This window comes from Mytilus galloprovincialis, chromosome 1 (genome assembly GCF_965363235.1).
Source record: "Mytilus galloprovincialis chromosome 1, xbMytGall1.hap1.1, whole genome shotgun sequence".
Lineage (NCBI taxonomy): Eukaryota > Metazoa > Mollusca > Bivalvia > Mytilida > Mytilidae > Mytilus > Mytilus galloprovincialis.
Window position 1 is genome coordinate 66,305,548 of NC_134838.1, and position 17,342 is coordinate 66,322,889.

Genomic DNA, 17,342 nt, shown 5'->3' on the forward strand with positions numbered 1-17,342 from the left:
TACCATCGATTGTTGCAGCATTTAATAAGTCAATATGTTCTGCTCCCTCCTGTATAATACGACTAGTGATATTTTTGAATGGAGCTTAGATCTTGTGAGGATGATCCTTTTTACTGTTTACAGTTTTACCTATCTCAGTAGATAGTTTTCGAAATAAATGACAAAATGAAAATTGGCATATATGTCATATATATTTATATAAATGATCAGATATGAGAGTACACGTATAGCTACTGAAAACTCACCGAGTTCAAAACCAATAACAATTGCATGATAAAAAAAAAAAAAAAATAGGTATCGAAGACTTAGATATCAATCATGCAGTACACATCCAACGTTCAACCATGGATTTAGTGTAAACCCAACAGTCAAAGACCTTGTGAAATGTCAACTATATATATATAAATAGTACCATGATGTATGATTTCTCATTTTTAAAAGAAGCACAGACATTAATTGTCTCTAAAAAATATTAACTAAAAAGTATATAAGTATATTTCAGGAGACAAGTGCCCTTGTTAAAAAGTCGGAAAAGAAATAAATGGAGAGAAATCCGGACCCGTCTGTAGCCTCTCCCTAAAAGTGACAAGTTTGCAAATTATATTGTGACGTCATGAAAAGAGAGGGTAAAATATCGGATCACATGTGAAGGACTAACAGTTGTTATATATATCCTTTCAATAGTTTTAAAGGTATGAATGGTAAATTATAGATGTGGTTGAACAATTTGATAATATTGAAGGTGAGTACACTGGCATTTCAAGCTAAAATTTGAGTTGGAATATGACTAAACCTTCAAAGTGGAAAAAGGGGGAGGTGCGTTCAAAAAGTTATTTCAGTTTTAAATATCTACTTTCTGAAAATATGCATGACAATAATTAGAGAGAAAGATGTATAATTCAAGGATCATCACACTATTTCAGTGAATACAGAAAAGAAACTTCATAAAAGAAATTTGGTGGATCATTATAAAGATCGACAACTCAAAAGATGCTCCGAATGATTTCACTAATCACCGAACGACCATGGACAATATTTTTTGGCATATTGAACAAAACTTCAAAAATGTGCCCTGTTTTTGACACTTCTATTATAATAAGATCTTCCTCAATGTTGTTTTGATTAAAAAATATTTTAAAGATAAGATAGGGTGATAAAAACTGACAAACTGACTTCTTTCAGCTAGGACTAGGAGTAGGATTGTGATAAATTGAAAAAAAAATTTAATGGGTTAATTAAGCCTTGGTAACCCAAAAATTATAGTAAAATCTTCAGCAATCTTTCACCATTTTTTTTGTTGAAAAATATTTTTCTGTAGAAAAGATTAACATAATCATGATGATGGTACATGTACATCATGATTACGTGAGGTCTTAAAGATACTTAGATATCTGCTTGCAAAGCCAAAAGGGTATCCTACCATAGTCTAAAATTGGTCATCTTGTTGGTTCGTTCAGTATTTGTGTTTGAACTTATCACACAGGGAAACTACGCATTGACATCACTACGCTACTACCAGCGTACAAAATCAGTCCAGATTACGTTTTTTCAAATCTTGAATAAAAAAACAAGTATCGCTGAAAAATGCCAATTTTCTGATCATCTAATGGCCAATTCAAATCTGACTTCCAAATGTCTAAAAACGTTTCAGAACTTTACCAAACCCCACTTCCAGTCTCAATTGTTTTAATTGACAATACAGGTCAAGCAAATCTTAATTTTATGAATTTCAAAATGACAAGCACCTTATGTCTGACACGATTTTCCTGTGGAAAAAGCCCATCCAAAATGAACATGATGAAAGGAAAACTATACGAAAAAACGATGTTCATGCAACACATTTAATCCTAAGAGCAATTCTCTTAACAATTCTCTCAACAATATTTTTGTGGGTTGTTGCACATGTTCTTAATCATTGTTAAGGGCATACGATACAGTTACAGGGGAGGTAATGACGTTGCTAACGTAAAATGTTATTTTCGCGACGTCAAACTATGACATATCGGGAAAAGATGCATTTTTCGACTATTTTTTATCATTCAAACTGATTTAATTTGAAAACGAGTGCATGGACCCTTATTTTCTAAAACGACATTTTGTTTCATTTTGCAGGGAGATTATGTGGACCAAATTTTATAAAACTGTAAATAGAGGAATTTTTTTAATTTTGATAAATATACAATGTATACAGCAAAACAATGCGATTTTTTCTTAATTCATGACCATTTGATAAATATGAGTTATTTCTGAATAAAAAATGCATATTTTGTTAGAATACTTATAAAATACAAAAATAACAAATTATTTAACAAGAAACAGTTTGTGTTTATCTTTTAAAACAAAAAAGTTATGGCTTTCTTTCGAAAGGGAAAATACGGCCACAAATCCGAATTTTGAGCAAATATACAAAATTTCGACCTCATTTAACTCAAAAAGTAGCACATGAAGGTATATTTTTTATTACATATTTGATTTAAGCAGGCAAAAACTAGCCTATATGGAAATTTTCATCAAACTGTAAATACAGGATCAAAACTGTATCGTATGCCCTTAATAGGAAAATTCAAGACTGTTTAAATATGTAGAAGAAATGTTCTAATTTATTAGGTAAATCTGAAATGTCATTGTAAGATTTAAAGCCTGCATGTTAACATGATTAATCAATTTAATGGTTAACAGGATGCATATGACCTATAACTTTAACAAGGAAGTAAAAAACAAAACATATATATTTGGAAATCATGGTAAAAATGTGCTGGCTAAACCACATGAAGCTGGGGTAGGTAATCTTCACTAGTCAAGGATCAGGCAAAGAAAATATGTGTGTTTACAAAGTTTACTGTACCCCTACCTACACTAATTTTTATCCCTTGCCCTAAAGTTTTTTTGCAATTTTTGATTAAGCACTGTTAGAGTCACAATATTGCTCCCATAGCATGCATAGACTCAATGTAAAAAAAAAAAATTAAAAATAAAAAAAAATCTCTACCTACATTGTACGGTACCTACCCTGTTTTTTTTCAGCATGTGGCAGTAATTTAAGTAAACACAAATACTTTTTTGTTTGGCCAAAGCATAAAATGAATATAAATAAACAATTATTACCACATCATGCACATGCTGATTGTACAAAACAGTCATGACAGAGGAAGACATTAATGCCAATTTTAAATTTCTTAATTAATTTGAGTTTTGGGTAAGGTTAATGTCATGAAAGTTGAAATGTCATGTATATTTTTGGTTCCTGCCTCATGAAATTTCCTAAAACTAGATATAACCATTTTTAAACCTCCACACTTCAATTGACTTGGCAAAATGCTGAGAGAGTGGACTTGATCAGAATTCTTTGCAAGCAAATATGGGGGAAGACCATTACAGCTGTAAAATGCTGTTAATTAAAAAAACTTAACAACACAAGCAACAAGTTCGTGAAGTTTCATTTTAAAAATGTTTGAAATGAAGATTTGTGAGAGGTCTGCTAGTATTTTAAATCATCATACCATAGGTATGATAAAAACTTAAAAAAGAAAGAACAATTTTATCTCAATTAGTTAGAATATCATGCTTGAAGCTCTTGTTGTTTGAACATGTTGTACATGTTTTAAAGATGAATAATATTTTCAACAGTTTAAGTTTATGTATCTATCATGTCTATGTTTTTATGTTTTTGTTCTGTTTACAACATTGCTATAGTCTAGACACAACCAAAAGAAGGCTGAAAATAAAGTCTAATATTGATTTAAAAAATAATGATATAATGCTGATTAACATGATTAAGAACTAAATGTGTTTGTGTATGGTTTTACTTGTTAAATTAAGCAAATTAATTGATAGAACATAGTCTCTAAAACCGTACAAGATTTCAAGTGTACAGGAAGAACATAAAGAAAAAGAACATTGCTATCTATGAAAGGGAAGTTTGTGATAGCAAAGTTGAAATATCTCTTTTGTTGTATATTTTGTGTTTCTTTGTTACATATGACGTGGCCCTGTACTTATAAATCCCATCATTGTGTTATTGTTCTATGATAATTTTTGTATTCTTATCTTTCATTTTTACTAATATGCTTTGTCTATATGCCTGTTTGTGATTCTTTGTTACATGTTTCATTGTTTTATATGAGGCCAAATAAAAAAGTATGTGTGGTTCCAGTTACATCTGAAAAAAAGTTAGGGTAGGTAGGTAGGGACTTTTTTTTATTTTACATTTTTTTTTTTACATTGAGTCTATGGGAGCAACATTCTGACTTTAACAGTGCTTAATGAAAAATGACGATAAAATCTTTAGGGTAGGCTATTTTTAAGCCGAAAAAGTAGGGACGGTAGGGTTACTGGAACCACACATATATTTTTATTTGGCCTGACTTGGCTCTGCACTTGTACATCCTGTCATTGTGTTACTGTGTCATAGTAAATGTTTTTTTTACATATTTGTCTGTTATATGACCGCAAAAATTTAAAATATTATGGCTGTGACGTATATTGATATCACATCAGCGTCGTCTGCGTCGTTGTCGTCCGAAGACGGATTGTTTCCGGATAATAACTTTTGAATAAGTGAAAAGAAATCAATAAATTTTAACACAATGGTTATAACCACAAAAGGAAGCTTGGCATTGATTTTGGGGGCAATGGTTCCAAAGGTTTAGGAATTAGGGGCCCAAAGGGGCCAAAAACAGCATTTATCTAGTTTCAGGACAAAAAGTTGTGTATTAGTATTTCAATTGTTCTGAAATTGTACCACAATGTTTAATACCATAAGGAGAAGGTAAGAATTTATTTTAAGGGGTTATTGGGCAAACAGTCTAGGAATTAAGGGCCAAAAAGGGGCCAAAACAAGCATTTTTCTAGTTTCAAGACTATAACTTGTGTGTAACTGTATGGATCTCTCTGACATTGTACCACAAGTTTCCATACATCACAGGGTTAATTTTTTCCGAATATGTAGGAATTAGGGGCCAAAAAATAGCATTTTACTAGTTTACAGACAATAACTTGTGTTTAAGTGTATGGATCTCTATAATTTTTTACAAGAAGGTTCAATACTACTAAAGGAAGGTTTCAGATTGATTTTGGGTGTTATGGCCCCAATAGTGTAGGAATTAGGGGCCAAAAAGGGGGCCCAAAATAATCATTTTTGTAGTTTTCAAACAATAACTTATGTTTAAGTGTATGGATCTCTCTGAAATTAAACCACAAGTTTCTATACCATGAAGGGATGGTTAGTATTTAATTTTGGGGGTTATGGCTCAAAATGTTTCGGAATTAGGGGCAAAAAAGTGGAAAAACTAGGTATTTCTGGTCAATGGACAATTTAGACAATTGAAAAGCAGTGTAAGGGAGGTGATTCTAAAACATTTAACATTCAATGTTGGGTATGTTCGAATTTACCTCCCTTTCACTTCTTGTATATTATGTATAAAGAAATGTCAGGTTTTGGACTAATGGCAAAAAAGGGGGGGGGGGGTGGTAATTGTTTTCAATTTTTTTTTTCTTCAAATTTCTCAAATTCCAAATTTTTGAAAAGTTAAAAGAAGAAATCTTTAATTGCACAATATTGCCCAATAGATTTGTAAGATCTTGACATTTGTTTTGTGTCAGAAACTCATATTATGTCAAAAATTTGATAGCAATCCAAATTCAGAGCTGTATCAAGCTTGTATGTTGTGTCCATACTTGCCCCAACTATTTAGGGTTTCGACTTCTGCGGTCGTATAAAGCTGTGCCCTGCGGAGCACCTGGTTTTTAAAATGATTAAGATAATAACACAATGTTGACTTTGAATTTTGTCAGATTTTTTATATTCAATTAGGAAGTTATGAAGTTTTTCTATGAAAGAACACAATTTTATATATGAAAATTGTAGAGACAAACAAAATGATCAAGCAAGAAATTAAAATCCTTAGCTTATTGCATGTATCATCTTTAATAAATTAAAAGAATGCAAAATTTACATTTCAGATTCACTAAAAAATCAAGATAAAGCGACAAGGTTCTCCGTTGTCCCAGGTTTTGGCTAAGATGCCGCCAATTACACAAAATGGCAGCCCAAAGGCTCAAGTCGAAGATTACATATCAAAGAATAAAGTGATGATGTTTAGTAAAACTACATGTCCATTTTGTAAGAAGGTAAAATTTAAATTCCTTTTAATATTTGAAAATATTTAGGATATATTTAACTGATAACAAACATATGTTACTACAGAATAAGGAAAAAAGAGTAGACAACTCATGAAAGTGTCTGTAATAACACATGCATGTTATTTTTCTCTAATAACTTATTTAAGTTAGACCCTTGACTGTTAACCATTAATATTGGTCATTTTTGAAGGCTCTCTAACATGATGTTTAGTTGGCTTTAAAAGAATAGCTTTAGTAATAAGTAACTGAGAATGTTTTCTAATTAACGGTTTTGGTACATGTAGCTACATTGTCATGATTGTATTGATGTTTTGATTATAATAGAAAAAAAATCAATATTTTACTGACAATATTGATTAAATTTGACTAAGAATTTTCGATTCTGCATGTATACCTAATGTATAGAAATAAAAACTTAACCTGTAATTATAAAATATTACAGTATGTACACAGAATCTATTTGTCCCCATCTTAACGTATTGCTTAATATCTTGGACAAGTTTTATAATGATGGCTGATGGACTTTTAAAAACAATTCATGAAATATTTCATGTTAGTGCTCTGACAGTGACAGTTCTTGCTAGATTTTACTAAATTTTTTACTCTGATAAGCTACAGTAGTTTTTATGTGTACTCAACCCTCCCCCTTTTTATATATGTGAGTTGGAAAAGGTTCTGAGCCATGTAAGCAGATCGTACAGTGAAATTAGTTCAAAAAGATGAGTAATTGTTCTTCAGATATGCCAATGCTCATGATGCTATGAAAGTTTAAAGATTCTCCATTTTCCACCTACATGATCTAAAAATTAAATAATTTTATTTCTAATTTCTTTTTGAACAGATAAAAGACCTATTTAAAAATCTCAATGTAGAATTTCAAGTATTAGAGCTGGACCAGATCTGTAAGTAAATATATATATACATATCATGCATATATACATTTGTGTATAAATGTACTTTTAAAATACTTTGTGCAAACATAAGTATGACCTTTAATAAATAAAGTTTTCCTGAGGCCTTCAGGGATTTTAATCTTCAGTACTGATAGTGTTTATTTTTGACAGTACACAAATGTACTAAAATTCAAACAGATGTTTTTCTGTCTTTAAGATGCCTAATTTACAATTTTTATACCCCACGCAAAGGGTTGCGGAGGGTATAATATTTTTGACCCGTCCGTCCGTCCGTCCGTCAGTCCGTCAGTCCTGTTTCTTGTCATCGCAACTCTTCTCAAACCACACAATAGAATTTCACGAAACCTTTTCAGATAATAAGGACATACTATGTAGTTGTGCATATCGACGGGAAATTGCGATTCAATTTTTTTTCTAGGAGTTACGCCCCTTTGAACTTATTTACTTTAATGTACTACTGCAACAGTTTGTCATCGCAACTCCTCTCAAACCACACAACAGAATTTCACGAAACCTTTTCAGATAATAAGGACATACTATGTAGTTGTGCATATCGACGGGAAATTGCGATTCAATTTTTTTTCTAGGAGTTACGCCCCTTTGAACTTATTTACTTTAATGTACTACTGCAACAGTTTGTCATCGCAACTCCTCTCAAACCACACAACAGAATTTCACGAAACCTTTTCAGATAATAAGGACATACTATGTAGTTGTGCATATCGACGGGAAATTGCTATTCAATTTTTTTTTTTAGGAGTTATGCCCCTTTGAACTTATTTACTTTAATGTACTACTGCAACAGTTTGTCATCGCAACTCCTCTCAAACCACGCAACAGAATTTCACGAAACCTTTTCAGATAATATGGACATACTATGTAGTTGTGCATATCGACGGGAAATTGCGATTCAATTTTTTTTCTAGGAGTTACGCCCCTTTGAACTTATTTACTTTAATGTACTACTGCAACAGTTTGTCATCGCAACTCCTCTCAAACCACACAACAGAATTTCACGAAACCTTTTCAGATAATAAGGACATACTATGTAGATGTGCATATCAACAGGAAATTACGATTCAATTTTTTTTTTAGGAGTTATGCCCCTTTGAACTTATTTGCTTCAATGTACTTCTGCAACAGTTTGTCATCTCAACTCCTCTGAAAACACACAACAGAATTTCATGAAATTTTGTAGATAATAAGGACATACTATGTAGATGTGTATATTGACAGGAAATTATTATTCAGTATTTTTTCTTATACAATTTTTTTTTCTTATACTTATTTAATTTCTCCAATGCAATGACAATTTGGGGACGTGGGGTATGTGAGCGTGCTCACTAAGGTTCTTTAATATTTTCTTGAAACTAGAAATTTTCAATAAAAAATTAAAAAATAATATCAGCAACATAATCTCAATACCATGAATGCTTAGACTTACAAAATACATTTAGTAAGATCTGGTAATATTTCTGCATAAAATGTAATCCAGGATTGAATAGTAGCTATTAAGATGCATGAAAGAATCGCAATATTTTGTAATTGAATACCTTGTACGGAATTTGTCTGCCTGAAACATGTCTGTTATTTTTAAGGGAGATGAAATGTTACCCATGTCCATCCAACACTTCATCCCAAAATTAGTTTCCATCTAATGATCTTACTTTAGTTTACATCAATCAAATGTTATGAAACTTATAGAAATTTATACATAACGCTCATTATCAATACCATAAGACACAGATAAATTTGATGGGGTGGCAACACTTTCTTACGGCCCTTTATAATATTATATATATGCAAGAGGTGGTATCATTTTTGTCCTACATGTCCTATGGACACATTCTCCATTTATTTCACCTCTTTCTTAATTGTATAAATATTGTTCAGTATTGTCTACATTTCAGCAAATGGTGCAGATTTACAGAATGCCTTGCTGGAAGTTTCTGGACAAAAAACTGTACCAAATATATACATCAACTCCAAACATCTAGGTATGTATTTGTAATTAACTCAGCAGCAGAATCTTGGTATCGAGATAAGGGTTATTCCAGAATTAATTGTAATCGAAAGGGGGGGGGTTATTTAAAAGAAATATCTAGTAAAGAAATATGCATGGTAGGGTCAAATAAAAAGTGCCTTCCTACCATTCCACCCCATCCCTAATACATTTATTACTTTTATTAGCTCACCTGACCTGAAAGGTCAAGTGAGCTTTTCTCATCACTTTGCGTCCGTCGTCCGTCGTCCGTAAACTTTTACAAAAATCTTCTCCTCTGAAACTACTTAGCCAAATTTAACCAAACTTGGCCACAATCATCCTTGGGGTATCTAGTTTAAAAAATGTGTCCGATGACCTGACCATCAAATCAAGATGGCCGCCACGGCTAAAAATAGAACACAGGGGTAAAATGCAGTTTTTGGCTTATAACTCAAAAACCAAAGCATTTAGAGCAAATCTGACATTGGGGTAAATTTGATTATCAGGTCAAGATCTATCTGCCCTGAAATTTTCAGATGAATCGGACAACCTTTTGTTGGGTTGCTGCCCTGAATTGGTAATTTTAAGGAAATTTTGCTGTTTTTGGTTATTATCTTGAATATTATTATAGATAGAGATAAACTGTAAACAGCAATAATGTTCAGCAAAGTAAGATTTACAAATAAGTCAACATGACTGAAATGGTCAGTTGACCCCTTTAGGAGTTATTGCCCTTTATAGTCAATTTTGAACCATTTTTCGTAAATCTTAGTAATCTTTTACAAAAATCTTCTCCTCTAAAACTACTGTGCCAAATTTAAACAAACTTGGCAACAATCATCTTTGGGGTATCTAGTTAAAAAAATGTGTCCGGTGACCCGGCCATCCAACCAAGATGGCCGCCACGGCTAAAAATAGAACATAGGGGTAAAATGCAGTTTTTGGCTTATAACTCAAAAACCAAAGCATTTAGAGCAAATCTGACAGGATTTAATTGTTTATCAGGTCAAGATCTATCTGCCCTGAAATTTTCAGATGGATCAGACAACTGGTTGTTGGGTTGCTGCCCCTGAATTAGTAATTTTAAGGAAATTTTGCAGTTTTTGGTTATTATCTTGAATACTATTATAGATAGAGATAAACTGTAAACAGCAATAATGTTCAGCAAAGTAAGATCTACAAATAAGTCAACTTGACCAAAATTGTCAGAGAACTCCTTAAGGAGTTATTGTCTTTTATAGTCAATATTGAACAACTTTTCATCATATTTGTAACTTGTACAAAAATCTTCTTTTCTAAAACTATGGGCCAAATTTAACCAAACTTGGCCACAATCATTACTAGGGTATCTATTTTAAAAAAGTGTCTAATGACCCTGCCTGCCAACCAAGATGGCCAACATCAGTAAATACAGTAACAGGTGAGCGACACAGGCTTTTGAAAGCCTCTAGTTTTTGGAACAGTCACAAAATCGTTAAAACTAATCACTAACTACTTACCTTTTACTATTTGTCCATATAGAAAAATAAACAATATGGCAGCCAAACAATTACTTCAAATTTTTCGGTATTTATCGCCGAATAAGGAAAAAACCTGAGAATAGCGATATCACTAACGACCAAAAAATGAAAAGAACGAAAAAGCGTGAAATTGCGTGTAAAGTGGTGAAAAGCGTGTACACGCCATGTGACAAAATCCTCGCATGTAAACCGTTGAAAAAGCGTGTATTACACGCGAATATCATGTCACTTGACATGTATGGGAACAGCCCTAAGAAAGGTCACATTATTTTGATATTGCAAATTGTCATTGGAATAACCCTAAGCTGGGGGTCTACTTGTGTGAGTCAGATGCAATTGTAGTTGGAATAGGAATCAATACAACATGAGTTATCTTCCCTTCACCTTTGATAAATTTTTCTTGTATTTCCATGATTCCAGGTACAAATCTATGAACCTTTAATTTAGCTTCCATTCAAAATCACAAATCTTAGTCTTATTTATAGCTGTCTTACCTATTCAAACTTGTAAGTATTTGTACTTAAAGTGCACCTTTAGGTGACTTGGAATGAACAACACTTTTGTAAAATATAAAAAAAGAACTCTTCCTCAACCAGGGTCAGGGATGTTTTATTCATCATTTATCATGTTTATCATGAACATCCCTTTTTTCCCAACATTTTTTAACAGAACACAAAAAAGCAGGATTAGAGCAGTCAAGGTTTTTTTTACCCTATTTAAGTCAGGGCTGTTCCAGAAAATACTATGTCCCCCCCAGGGAAGGCAATTTTTTTAAATATTATGTGGGTGGTTGTATTTGAAATACCAAAATGCAAAGGGAGTGCTGTTCTAATTAAATTTTATTTCTGTGGGTGGTGGGGGTTAAAAAAAAGTGCCGTCCCTGGGGGGGACATAGTATTTTCTGGAACAGCCCTCAGTGTCTTATGTATATGAACAGTGTAATTGATAAAATAAAAATACAGAAGCAGTGCCTTCTGAACATACTTTCCCAAACTGAAGGATGAATCAGGTGTAGAAAAAGATGAAATAAGTTTACATTACGGTGAAAAGGAGTTTTTGAGAATTTTTGTGAATTTTGTTCTAACTGCTTGATAAAATACATAAAAGCACTAGCATGACTATATATAGCTAGTGGCCATAGGTTTATAAAGACAGCAAAAAAAGTAAACGTTCATGACACATCTATTCAAATTAATTTATGAATATTATATTCAGTTAACTGTGTATGTAGGATTTTGGGCAGGGTTAGAAAGTGGTGTAAATTCTAAAAAAGCTATCACTATCCCTTATGGGCTAGGAAATATTACTGAGTCCCCTACATAACTTAAAGCAATTTTACAAGCCCATTTACTCTGCCTGTTTTTTTGCTTGAAAGACAAAAATTTAAAGATGAAATTTCACCTGTTGCTTGCTTGTTGCAATACCAAATGATGAAAAATAATGTTGCCTTTAATAAAATTGAGAATGGAAATGGGGAATGTGTGAAAGAGTCAACAACTTGCCCAAAGAGCTGAAAACAGCCGAATATCAATAATAACTTTTATCCAATAATCAGAATTATATTTTAGTTTTCTCTTCAGCTTGTTCAAGATATTAATCAATATTCTTATCTACTGTAAGTGCAATTGATTGAAATTCAGCTAAACCAATTTGAAGTGATTGCCAAGTGTTAAAAAGTTTTTAAAAGATCTATATAACTAATTGTAAACACAGTATTCAGGAAAATAAAGGTCAAAATATAGAAGTACAGTAATACACTTCTTAACCCTTGGTGCCATATAAAATAGAAGATGTGGTATGATTGCCAAGGAGACAAGTCTCCACAAGAGTCCAAATGAAACATAAATTAACAGCTTATTGGTCATCATACAGTTTTCATCATTTATCAAAACCCATACTGCATAGTCAGCTATAAAAGTCCGTGAAATCATGCGCAATGCATGTTTGATTGTAACAGCCATGATCTCAGATATAATCATTTCTCCTCAGTATATATTGGTTTGGTCATGTTGGACTCTTAGCAAAGGAAGAACCCTTTTAAAATTTGTATCTATAGGTGATCTTCATGTTTTCGTCCCAGAATCTTGACTTATCACCAAATGTGTTTACTCAATATAAATTATACTCTATTTTCTTCAGCAAGTCAACATGGCGGCTCCTTAGTTATGAAACGTTAACTTTGGATTTGATGGTAGCTGACGGTTTTGACCATCATTCCTAAAATCAATCCCAACCCTCCTTTTTAGGTATTTAACCTTCTTTTAAAATAAATTTCAAAGAGATCCATTCACATAAACTAAAGTTATTGGCAGGACACCAAATGTGTCTTCGGACGACGTAGATGACAATATCATACCATTATACAACAAAAATTTTTTTTGCAGTCAAATAAAAATTACTGATAACATTTCAAAACGGTAAGAAAGTGAGATCCAATTCTGATTCTGTCATTTCAAAACATGTCATACAAATGAAAATTGAGTTGAAGGTTTTCTGTAGAATTTGATCTTTATTTCATACCGTTTTGAAATGTTATCAGTAATTTTTATTTGAGAAATAATTCATGCTCAGGATAAAATTAACGAATATCACAGCCCAGGCCATGTGTAAATTTCCAACAAATCTATGGCTTCCATGAAGTATTTTCTTAAATAGTAACTTCTAAAAAAATATTACAGCTAATCATCTCAAGACAATCATCATTTCTGAATACATAATTTAACAGCGTTAAGGGTAAAGGTTGACTTGCTGAAATCAGTATATATATGCAAATAATGCAATAGAATAGAAAATAAAACAAATCTACCTCAAAAATCCATTTTAATACAATATTATACGAACTTCGATGGTCCGCCCTACGGAAAACCTTCAACTCTAGTGTATTCATTTGTATTACGTCGACATGTTTTGAAATGACAAAAATGCGCCAAAAAAATAATACACTTTCTCGGGATTTCTTTTTATTTTGATTTTGTTGATTTTTTTTAACTCTTGTGCATTAATTCTTTTTAATATGCATCTGAATAAGAATAAAAGTTTGTTTGTCTTTCTTTAAATGCTATTTTAAAACAACAAAAATCGGCAAAGCGTTTGCAAATAGGTTCGAATACATGGGAAATTACGTTGGAGGTATATTGTAACATTCAATATCATGTATATCTCTGAGTCTGCACTAAGTATATTTTTATCGAGAATTTTATCACAGTGTTGTTTACAAAGGGTGGATGTACAATTTTTCTCATTTCAGATTTTAGAAATTGAAATAAAAATTTCTTCAAATATTCTATTTTAGGGGATTTAAACATTCAACAGCAGTGTATTGCTAAGTTCATTAGACCACATTCACACTTTCATTCTGTGTCAGAAACCTATGCTATGTCAAATATTTAATCACAATCCAAATTCAGAGCTTTATCAATCTTGAATGTTGATTTCAGAGCTTTATCAAGCTTGAATGTTGTGTCCATACTTGCCCCAACTTGTCAGGATTCGACATCTGCGGTCGTATAAAACTGCACCCTGCAGAGCATCTAGTTTTTGTTTATTAAAAACGTGCACACAAATTTTATTTTTATAAACTGCTTGCTTCTTATTTTGATATAAAAGGAAACACAGCTAAAATTTAGTTTAAGTGCAGTTTAAAGTTTAGTCTTTTTTGTATAGATTACATCTTAACTTTACATAATTTATTTAGTTAAACCAACATTACATACACCCTCTTCCCCCATGTCCCCTGTTTAATTTTGATACTGAGCATTTAGCCATTTAGAATTTGTACTGATTTTTCATTTTTATCCATAATGGTTCTTCAATGTTTCTGTAGTGTCCCCAAAGACTGAATTAACAATAGTACTTGTGACTTTTAGGGAATTTTAATACATAACATTGATCAATATCTCTCATTTAATTTTGATCATGCTGATTATTATGGTTATATCAGCCACAATTTAATTTTACTTGATTACATTTTTTCCCCGTAGGTACTTCTTTAATCATCCACCTTTCATACCATTAGATCTATTGAACATCAAATTGCTTTTAATGACTATAATGACTGATAGAACTCTCCGCTGATTATTATTTGTTCCAGTAAATTACTTAATACCAATGACCTTTATTGAGGTCGTTGGAATATACAACCTTATTATCTCATGCTATTAGAGCAGCAAACATAATTGGCCTTGATGGAATATATATGCGGTAATAAGCAAGACCTGAAAGTTACATGTTAAATATTCAACAAACTCAAGCCAGGAGGAGAGAACCTTTGAATTCTGATTAGAATTTAAAAAAAAAAAGGAATTGTTGAAATGTAAATCCTATTGACCTTTGCAAGGATGAAATAATTTTTTTTAAGAATGTTTAAAATAATTATACATGGGACTTATTCAAAACACTTCACTTACTATTTTTTATAAAAAATGATTATAGGAATGAATGAATGAAAGGTGAATAAATTTTAATGCAAAATAACATTGTTTGCACTATCATGTGTATAATTTCTGTCAGATTTTTTATGAAACTTATATTGTGTAGGTTTATATATTTTTTTTTAGGATGTGATCGAAAAATCAGATTCAGTCAATTATTTTTAAAAGAGTTATGCCCCTGAGAAAGATAAATTCTCTCAAAAATTTCAGTTGATGATGAAACCAAAGTTTTTGCGGCATTGCTAAAGTAAAATGATTCAATCTGTTTAAACTTGGCAAATTGCTGCAATGTTGATAACACACAGTGACATGACTTGTACATGAAATATGTAACAGTTTCTTTAAAAATCTTGTAATAAAAAATTTGACTAAAAAGTTTTACTACAAGAGGGATTAGGTAGAAAAGGATTTTCCACTAAGACCTAATAACCTATATAGATATAGGAATTTGTTGTGAGTGCCAATGAGACAACTCTCCATACAAATAACAATTTAAAAAGTAAACCATTATAGGTTAAAGTACGGCCTTCAACACGGAGCCTTAGCTCACACCGAACAACAAGCTATAAAGGGCCCCAAAATTACTAGTGTAAAATCATTCAAACGGGAAAACCAACGGTCTAATCTATATAAACAAAACGAGAAACGAGAAACACGTATATATTACATAAACAAACGACAACTACTGTACATCAGATTCCTGACTTAGGACAGGTGCAAACATTTGCAGCTATATGTACACTAGATTTGATATCCTCAGATCTGCTAACTTTCATGATTTATACATTTTACTAATGCGAGGTTCAAACCTGAGTCTTGAAATCATCCTTTATATGACTGGAATACCTCAAAACAGTTGTAACTGAGAGTTAAAATGGCATTTAAGATATTTCATATATAACATCTTAGAAAACGGGAAAATTTGAAAAACCATCTTTTTTCTCAAAAATCATAGCAACTAATCCATAATACAAAGTTCTATGAGAAAATCAATTCATATAGCATCACAATACCATGATGCTAAAAGGCCCTTTGGAGAACACTGCATTATGTATTCTGCAATGCTTTTTTAAAACCATAGTAGATGAAATGTTGATTAAAAACTCTTAAATATATAGCATGCACATGACAAGGGATACATTACATAAGATCCTTTGTGCCTAAGATCCATGAAGATTTTGAAACTTTGGCAAGTATTAGCTTCTGAATTCATAGATTCATTTAAGTCGAGAAGGTGCATGTACTCTTTGTTTACAGTTTTGTCTATATGGATAAAGTAAACATCTTCAATGTTATGATTATTGACACATGAAATATACAAGCTACTTTATTTCTTTTGAAATATTGGAAAAAAATGCAATCAATATATATATTACATGACCTAGGCAACTGAACTGCTTCGTGGATGTTATAATTATTTTACTGATTACAAATATCAGACGCTATCATTCAAATGACTTGAAAGGAAATGATTATTTTTATTCAGATTTTCCTGGTTCTGTAGATAAAATTTGAATTACAAGCGGAAAACATGTTCCAATTTATAGTCAACTGATATATTTACAAAAAGGAATTTGCTAATAAACTAGATTTTTATGCTTTCATCATGTTCATTGGAACATATTGTGGTACACATTGAGACTGTATTTTAACACGGGAATAGTGTCATATTGAATAAATTCAATGTAAAAATGTTTTTAACACTGGAATAAAGTCACATTTGATCACTTGAATGTAACTTGCAAGTATTTTTTGCATGGTATTTATATGGGGATATGCTCTTCTTTGACTGAGGAAAAAATGTCATTTCAAAATAAAAAGCGTATCCAGAAGAAAACTGTTAGGTCTAGATCCAAAAAATCTATGGAAGCTCACAAGCAACATAAATGTAAGTGTTTCACAGTGAACAATGGCTCTTTATTGACAGGTGGATGTGACGACACGTTAAAAGCTCAAGCCGAAAATAGACTCTTGCCGATGATCAACGATGATGGAGAAAATTATGACTATGATCTGATTGTAATTGGTGGAGGATCAGGAGGACTTGCTGCATCAAAAGTAAGTTTATTATTTTGTGTTGTCTGGTTGCTGTCTTACTGTCATACCTGTGATTCCACGTCTTGATTTATTCATATTTACTGATTACTGTAAATTCAGAAATTTTTGTTTGCATTTTTTGTATTTTTTTTTACAATTATAGGCAATGTGTTTTGCGATATATTAGGAAAAGATGCATAGTAATCATGCTTTCAAAACTTGAAACACAAGCTTTTTTTAACCATAAGTTATCCTGTCCCCAGTTTTGAAATAATAAAAAACATCAGAAATAATGTCTTAGTTGTGGAAGGCCCTT

General features: G+C 31.8%; 1 protein-coding gene across 4 annotated transcripts in view; it reads left to right on the forward strand.

Moving 5' to 3' along the window:
* The first annotated feature begins 554 nt into the window (after nt 1–554).
* The window catches only part of LOC143082063 (thioredoxin reductase 1, cytoplasmic-like), a 35,055-nt gene continuing 18,267 nt past the window's right edge, over nt 555–17,342 (forward strand). For 2 of the 4 annotated variants that reach the window (XM_076257623.1, XM_076257635.1), the window contains exons 1-5: nt 555–692; nt 5,962–6,129; nt 6,983–7,043; nt 8,966–9,052; nt 16,917–17,047. In XM_076257623.1, coding sequence (XP_076113738.1) covers nt 6,022–6,129; nt 6,983–7,043; nt 8,966–9,052; nt 16,917–17,047 — 387 coding nt within the window. In that variant the 5' untranslated portion in view covers nt 555–692; nt 5,962–6,021. Of the gene's footprint in view, nt 743–2,755; nt 2,780–5,961; nt 6,130–6,982; nt 7,044–8,965; nt 9,053–16,916; nt 17,048–17,342 lie in introns of those variants that run through there. The other 2 variants (XM_076257625.1, XM_076257628.1) reach the window with 2 other exon arrangements.